At 29.2% G+C, this 9,556-nt stretch overlaps 1 protein-coding gene across 1 annotated transcript; it reads left to right on the forward strand.

Moving 5' to 3' along the window:
• Nucleotides 1-2,038: 2,038 nt before the first annotated feature.
• LOC132922486 (twist-related protein 2-like) lies at nucleotides 2,039-8,621 on the forward strand. Its single transcript, XM_060986044.1, is given in 6 exon segments — nucleotides 2,039-2,220; nucleotides 2,222-2,308; nucleotides 2,310-2,338; nucleotides 2,340-2,462; nucleotides 4,116-4,438; nucleotides 8,234-8,621. Coding segments are annotated over 6 exon segments (765 nt in total). The 5' UTR covers nucleotides 2,039-2,130; the 3' UTR covers nucleotides 8,347-8,621.
• The last annotated feature ends 935 nt before the right edge of the window (nucleotides 8,622-9,556 follow it).

Below are 9,556 nucleotides of genomic sequence, written 5' to 3' on the forward strand. Positions count from 1 at the left end.
ATCACCTTAGAAGGACTGGTTGAACCGATGGCGGGAAAGGTATCCCGTGTTCGAACAATGATTATATATTTATATATAATTTTGCCGAATTCTTCTTATTAGTTTTAAATATTTATATAAACTTCAATATTTGTTTATACTGTTTTTTTGAGCCTTAATACTTATATAACACGTATAGAAATTTTGATATGAATCTCGTGTTAATCTTGAAATTATATATAATATGCAAAGTGGGTTGTGCACCTCGATTGCAGCTTTCACCTTTTTCAATCTATATCACTACATCAGTTAACCAATGAATAATTACAGTATATTACATTGTAAAACTGAAGTATAAGACTTTTGGGAATCAAGACAAAGGATACATATAGAAACGTTCATATCAAGAACAATAATTAATAAAAAAAAAAATAGAATAGGTACCTTTTTTTAAGATAAAAAAATCTTAAAAACCAACAATAATAACTATCAAAGAATTAGAGTAGATATACTTATATAGTGAGTAATCTCACTTATTATATTCATTCTTTTTATAGAAATTTTCACGAGGGCGCCCTTAAAGCCCCCTTCCTCCACCTAGACGCACCTACAAACCATAAGTGATACATATTATACAAATAACTAAATAGCTTTCTATATAACTTTTGCTATTTCCATTCATAGAACGGAAGTATGAAAATGTATGAATCAACAAAACGTATAGTTATTTTACTCTGACCACACCTGTAATTACTAGTCGTCCAAGTATAAAGTTGTAGAACCAATGGTATTATTCCTACTATCAAAAGCGGGTTTTTTGTAGTATGAAAAAAAGGCATAAGATTTAAAATATAATTACGTTTAATATCCTTATAGGTATATATATATATCAAATATTATACAATCATATCATTTATAACCGCAAAACTGCAGCAATAATTAATACTATATCTGCAGGATTCAAGATTCATCATTGCAATAAGATATCAGCGAAATTCCATTAAATTTTCTTCACAGTCACTTCTGCAAATAAATACTCTTCTTAGTGCATTATTTCGCCATTTTTTAAACCAGTGTTTTTAACTATAAATTTTTAATTTTTAAGTGCAATGGCTACGCGTATATAAATGTATAATATTATCCTAAAATATATGTTTCTTGACATCATCTCGGGCGAAGCCGGCGGTAATTCAGCATCTATATACAATTAGGTATATGCATACAGGCACTATACATATACGCTAAGAGTGATCGGCAGAAAACGAACGTGGGTCCGATTTAGGAACCAATTGGTATAAATACAGTGTAAACCGGTGCGGTAGCAGTGGCGGCGTCGCTCGACAACGAAAAGGAAGTTGTCTCGGGCTATATAATATATAATATACAGTGTATAACGTCGTCATCGGAATGGCGGCACGGCGGGGGTGTGTGCGCAAACTCACACGCACACACGATATATATATATATATAACACACACACACACGTGCATGCGTGTCCCTAAGGGTAGCGGCGGCGTTCAGACAAGATACGAGAAGCCGGGTGTCTCGATCGTCGGCCATCAATCACGGCCGTGGTCCGAGAGAGGCTCCTCCCGCGCGCACAGATGTATATACACGCCGGCGTGTTGCTGCGTGATGCAGTGTATATACATCGGTCGGCATTACAATATACGTACCCACACACACACACACACACGACGGTAAATAATATAATATATTTTTTCACGGAGTGGGGGGTATTAACTATATATATAATATGCGTACAGTCGAAGTCTTACCCTGCGGGACGCTCCCCCACCCCGCCCCGTACAGTTCTTAATTTAGAGCACGTTCAAGGACCCGCCCGCCATATCTCTCTCTCGGTCGAGATCCCATAGTTATAATATAGTCGTCGCCGTCGTCGTCGTCGTCGTCGTTGACTGCTGCAGTCCCTTCGGGAGTTTACATAACATCATACATGTCATATACGTACGTTATCCTCCGGACGCTGCACACACCATAATTACCGATGTCGATGTCCCGCGCGTTATAATACACCTAGAATAATAACTGTAACTTCGTTCGCAGTTACAACTACCTATATAGATCGCACACGATAATCGATTTCCGCGGTTCGATAAAGGTACATAAAAAGGGACGCGGGTCGTCGAAATGATGATGGACTCGGACTCGGCGTACAAGCCCAACGGCGATTACCTCATGTCACCGTACAGCTGGCACACGCCACAAGATTTGCAGCAGTTTCACCAATGCGCCTATTGTGTACCCGTATGGCGACTACGGATCTGTGGTGGTCAAGTCTGAGTATGACGATGATGTTTGCGGAGTTGGGCGGTGGCGGTGCCGGCGGTGGTGGAGGTCGGAATCGGTGGAGACCTCAGCTGTGGCGGTGGTAGAGACGGCTGTGGCGATATCGGAGTCGGTGGAGGCGGTGGTAGCAGCAGTTCACCCGGTCTGGAACATGACACGGTAGACCGAAAAAAGGTTTGCATACTTTTGCATATGCAATATATAATATTAACAGCAATATATGAGTATCTCTATAGTGTTCTTTATTGTGTATATGATATATTATATAAGTACCGCGATTTTGAAATTTGATACAGACGTTTAAAACTAACTGTTTTCAATCAATTACATTGTAAAAATTCTCAAAAGTAGCCAACGCAATAATACAAATTTCCACAAAATATTGACTAAAAAATTACATTGCCCCTTTTTATTATTATTCCAAGTAAATAACCGTTTATATAAATATTAATGTTATTATTTTATAGTTTTTAAACGTTTAAAAGTTATAAAAAATATGTAAAGAAAAAAATAATTTTTTTTTATAACTTCCTATTATATTATATCTACAAATGTCTAACGCTAACGTATATATTGTTCTTACACAATACATTATTGTTTTGTATTTTTTGTAAGTTTATGAATTTTGGTATTGAATAAACTGTGTCTAGGTCCCTTACTTCCATCATCCCTTATTTTCATTTAAGTCTTCCATAATATAAGTCTATAACTACCCATGCAATTAATGAACTATAATATTAATATTAAAATTAAAATCAAATTAATCATAAAGCTATTATAACGTTATTATAATATTTATAATTGATATAGTGAAATTATCAGAACAAAAGTATAAATTCCAAATCATAATACATACAGCACAAACTATTTGCTGTATTTTATTAAGTATTTCTGATTTCAGTTATATATTTAAATTAGATATAAAACACATTAAAATATATATAATATACCAATATGTATTATGTATATTAAAGAATATTAACCCATTAAAAGAGAAAAATTGTATAAATCAATAAATCAAAACATAATACATACTTGTAATTATTATAATGAACTTGATAATATAACTGTTTAACTATATTTGTATAATTTAAATTGGCATCAACACAATGCTGCACATGCATGAAAATTTACAATGTATTGCTGCAGGTGTATGAGCCGTTGATTTGAATATCAACAAAAAACGTTTATTATATATAATAACGTGATTAAGGCGCCAAAAAATAATTATCCACTCAAAAAAATCATATATAAAAAGTGACAGTTAAAAACTAAATTACTGGAAAATAATACGTATTATTACCAAGTTCATAATAATTACAAACACACCTATTATGTTTTTATTTGTAATTATTTTTTTTTTTTAATGAATTAATATTGATTATTTTTAACGTATAAAAAATTAGTATGTAAAATAGTTATTCTTTATTAAACTATTTTATAATAAAACTTTCCATACGAATATGCATTAATATTTAATAATAAATCCTATCAGCTATAATTCTATATTAAGTAATACGATTATAACGACTATAAGCTTAAATAGTTAAGTCCGAAATTTTTGCAGTATATAATAATGAAAACATTATCTCGAAACGATCTGAGTGAAATATAATATAATTAGCTATAACCGATAAATTTCACACATACTGCTACAAGTAGTGAAAAAACACGTCGATAACACAGTATTATAATTTATATAGGAATAATATATATATATATATATATACATACTCAATATTTTTCCGCAGTGTTGTTACACACATGTAAACTTTACGAGTGCAATGTTAAGTAATACGTATATGACCAGAAATATTTCATATTGCAGGAAAGAAACGATCGTCCAGATCGAAAGAAATTCAAACGCCGTTGAAATCGAGGAGACGATCTCCACAGACGCCCGAAGAGATGCAAAGCCAACGGGTGATGGCCAATGTACGGGAACGACAACGGACACAGAGTCTAAACGAAGCGTTCGCGTCTCTCCGGAAGATCATACCCACGCTTCCTTCTGATAAACTATCGAAAATCCAAACGTTGAAGTTGGCCACGCGGTACATTGACTTCCTATACCAGGTACTACATAAAGCCAACACGGAAGAAGTGCCCATGGTGGGACATGTTGATTCAGATTCTCAACACTCCATCGGTAAGTGTTTTAGCACTTTGAATATTACTATATATGGTATATATTTACTATCTAATAATGGGATACATTTGAGAACATGTCGCCCAAGAAACTTTAAGAAATTGGAGGTTCTTAACTCCGGTGGTGTAATTGCAGTTATGAAAGATATAATAAGATGTATTCGCAGTAAATTAAATACATTTATTACAATTTGCTAATATGTGTATTATTCTTATGAAAACAAATATTTATACATAATAAAAACCACATAACGATATTATCTCGAATATTAATTGCAACTTACAAGTAGTCCGAAGTAGGAATTATTATTTTTTGGGTGCCTATAGGCTATAATATAAGTCAGGACAGATTAATTTATTAATAATTAATAATTAGTATACTGGCTGTTTTAAGCATATTTCAATTTTTAAAATATTTTTACAGAAGTGAGTTGTTCATATCGTTCTGGGTATAAAATAAATATAAAACTATGATTTCGTATACTCGTATGCATAATAAAATTATTAATTGGTGAATATTAATTTATTAATTTCGTGCCTAAATAATATAATTATAATAAAGGTATATAAAGCTATAAAGGTTATAGGTAAAATAGTTACATATTATTATTCATCTTATATAGCACAATTATTGTGAATATAATGTAATATAATGTAATATAATATACATAGCCGTATAAGTATTTAACATAATATACAAATACACGCAGTACCATTGTTTTTTAACGTTTCTACCCAAAACTCACTTTTAAATGGAAAAATTTACTATCATTATTATTTTCATTCTGTTACGGATGTAATTTGTCCATTTTAGTTTTCAATCATTTCAAAATAATATATGTTTTGGGTAATTTCTTACTCAGACCCTTAGATAATTACGCTGAGAGTCTAATCCGCGAGGGCATATTCAAGTCAATATGCATGCATACATTGCATGTATATAGTAGTTATTGAATAGGATTATCTGTTTCTGCGATGTCCCTTCACTGTCACAGCCGATTTACAAAATAATAATAAATAAAGGGAAAAAATTACAGCATGCGGTCTCGGTCTATTATTATGAAATAAGAAAAAAGTCACGTTTGACACGATTTAGGGTTTTATAGGGAGTAGTCTATACTGGAGTAGGTAAACTAAAATAATATCTTCGTGTTTTTCGATTTATATGTATATATATATAATGTAGATGATATAACATACAGCAGTATAAAGATTAAATAACTTCCACTTTTGTTAAAGTAATTTTTTTTATAGTCTACATTTAAAGAAAAATATACAATTGCTGAACAACAAGTACTTTTAGTAACAATACTATAGTATCGTATACAATACGATTAATCCGTATAAATAAATCAGTAATTACAATAATATTAATAATATTATTCTATCAATATATTGATAATTTTTTTTTATCATTTGATTGAACTCGCTGTGACTATGGTTATTGGTTGCCTACATATTTATAAAAATAGATAACTATAAGAATATTAAATATTTTAGTATATATTATTATGTACTTATTATTTAAGATGCATATCTACGTAAGTTAGTATTGTATATATGATATGGGACATTGGTGTGCAATAAAGATATGTATAACAACATAAAATAATACATAATATAATGTATAAATATTAATAATATAAATGCTGGATTATTAGGGTTTGAATGTGTAATGTGTAGAATGTTATAAAATTAAAAATATTTTTGTAAACTTAATTTTTACCCCAACTTTTTATATATCCCTACGCTACCGCGCCAATTACTTATCAAATAAGCTGTTTAAGTGATTATTGTAATAATGTCGAACGCTAATTCTGATCCTATTTTTACCAACTAACCGTATCTTATATTATCAATTTTGTTTATTTCCTAATATTTTTTATGGATTTTTTTTGTCATGAAATTATATGCAAACTTATAAATTTATTTTGTATTTCTTTAAATTGTATGCATAGGTATTTCTTTACAAAGGACATCACCTATTTGGCTGTTTATACTAATAAAATACAATAAATAAACTCGAATATAGAATTAAATAAATGTGCAATTGTATCTATGAGTATAGAAATACAGTATAAACACATACAAATAAATTTTAATTATAGAATATAAAAATAATATTTTATACTATGTTTTACTGTACATCGTTTTTTTCGACAAATAATATTTTATCCTTATAAGTAATACGAGTTAATACGAGTTATAACTGATACCTACACAAAAAATATTTATGATTTAAAATTAATGCAATGCATAAATAAACTTAAAATCTCTGGCAATAATCCGAAATTTATTTTCACTGATAAACATACTAATGCGTTTAAGTTATTTTGTTTGTTTATAGTAAGTGTAACCAACTAGGATAGAGTAAACAGTTTATGCGTTCAGATTAAAGGAAGTTTCGATAGGTACTTATATATATTATGAACTATGAAAATAATATTTATTAGAAAAATACCAATAAAATTACGAGTCAAAACTGTAAATTACAATAATATTAAAAATATACTTATTTATTATACATATTTTTAATAATTTAAACCATTATAGTGTTTGCTTAAAGTCTATTATAATATATAGGTACTTCAAAAATAAAAGTTAGTTAAAATGTATCATGTTATTATTTAACTATAGCCATTAGGTAAGATTATTATATTTATTATATGTAATAATATGTATTTTAATTCAAATGATAAGAGGTTAAACTGCAAGGCACGCCATATTTGGAGTACCAAAAATAGTATAATAAAGAGTCTTTGCGATAGTACCTGTGAACCATATAAATAAAAAAAGGCTGCGTAGTCTACCGAAGCAACGGTGGTTAGATGTAGTAGCAAAAAGAAATAAAATGGATCTGAAACCAAAATGAAATGGAAATCTTAATCAAACATATTACGACCAACAAAGAAGAATGAAAGAAATTATAGTATTGATAGTAAATGGCTAGTCGGCTTAGTCGCCTAGATAGTAGATAGTCAGTTATGTTGAAAGAAAAATATATATATATAATAATTAATCAGTAGCTACATTAATTATGATTATTAAAATGTATGTATCTATATAGCTGTTTAATTTTTGAAATTATAATAAATTAATATTTTTAAACATAGGTACTTGAATTGGCAAAACCTAAACAAAATTAGGGAAAATGTCTCCATGATTTTTATATTTTGTTAGCCCGTTTAATCCACCCTCCCAACAGTCCCAACCCTACCACCAAAATAAACGTCCTTTTATTATATAAAAAAAATATTTATATTTGTAAAAACAAAATTTATTTTAAAGCAAACATTTATATTATATTACTTTTAAAAATGTATAATTTAAAATAACCAAGATCATTCGATAATACTGATTAGGTAACACGTTATATACCTATATGAACTTCATGACTTAACCTTTTAAAATAAAATTCAAAAACAACGATCAATATTATAACAGTGCTAACTGATAATATATATATTAAAATTTATAGAACCACGTTTATCGGTCAATTGACTGGTATTAATATATTTTATAATAAATCACAATAATTATAAATAATAAAATAATCAATAAGATATGGTATCTGGTATTTCGTACATTTTGAAAAAAAAATACAAAAATAATAAGAATTTATCTTCTCCCAGTATACTCTCACTTGTATATCAAACATTGTTTGTAACACTAGCCTAAAAGAAGCATCTAAATAAAAATAAGTTCTAGCTAAAAGCGTATCAAATTAAAATGCAATATGTTCTAAATTTTTATTTTATCTCATTTATTGATGTTATTATTTTATTTATTTTTCTAGAACAAGGATCTTCCGGTACAGGATCTTGCACTTACGTTGCTCATGAACAACTCAGTTATGCGTTTAGTGTGTGGAGAATGGAAGGCGAATGGAATAACGTCAATCAAGAATAACAATTTTAACATTTAAATTAGCACATGGGGGTGGGGGTGTTTGTACATCGAAAAGTATTGATATACAACTAAGTATTTCCTTTTGCAGTTTTGCATTATATATATGTATACCTATTTAGTATATGTTATGTATATTTAATTTAAAATTATGTTTAGTTTTTATACTTTTTAAACGTTAAGATATTTTTTATCGATTTTTATTTTTATTATTATTTTTATGTACAAAAAGTCACCAGTGTATAAATATATTTTTTATTAAGTTTATTTTTTCTATACGTGTGTGGACAATTTTTTTCTCAATTACTGCAAAACCTCGTCTGTGATCACGGTTGGGTGGGAGGAGGCCGTTCACATGCCTTCAGATTAGTAATAGTGTCTAAAAATACATTCGCGTCTCACCATTCCTGGGGGCAGATCAATCGATTGCATTTCGCGTGTGTACGTATAACGCGTAGACAAAAATTCGAAAAAAAGAGGGGACAAAATATTAAACCGGACGTGACCGATGATGTTGACTTCCTGTGAGCCTTTTATGATTCTAGAAAGCGCTAAATTTATCAACACCATCCTGCCATTTCTTACAAAATAAAACTTCTGCCAATGAATAAAAATTATGGTTGAAAAACAATAATGCGTCGATTGGCAAAAGAGGGGAAAATAATTTTATTCAAATCACGTATAAAAATAAATATGTAAGATTGCAGCATTTCGAAATTTGATTCTATAAAACGATATAAATGTATAATATACTAATAAGACAACAAATAATGACGTAATGATGTAGTATAATTCATATTTTAAAATAATTTAATAATTTTACTGTAAGTATTACCGTATAGTTTCAACAAAATTCAGGATCAGGACTCATTTGTCATAGGATCTACGATAATACAATTTTTGTTTGTCAACAAAGGTACAAAACGATTTTCATGTGTGTTGCCTATAATATACATTGAAACTATTCTTTAATTCCACTATTTTTAACTTTCAAACATGGAAAATATTAAGGTTGATTCTTCAATTATGCTCACCTGAATCTTTTACTTTAATAAAAAATGTAATCAAATTCTTATCCATAGAAGTTTTAAGTGTACCTAAAATACTATATTTTCAAATAAAAAATAAGATTTAAATAAGATTTTTTACGTCATTTAATATAAGTGTCCTATGGAGATACATACTTCTTTTTTTAATTAGAACCAACCTTTTT

The sequence above is a fragment of the Rhopalosiphum padi genome, chromosome 2 (genome assembly GCF_020882245.1).
Source record: "Rhopalosiphum padi isolate XX-2018 chromosome 2, ASM2088224v1, whole genome shotgun sequence".
Taxonomy (NCBI): domain Eukaryota; kingdom Metazoa; phylum Arthropoda; class Insecta; order Hemiptera; family Aphididae; genus Rhopalosiphum; species Rhopalosiphum padi.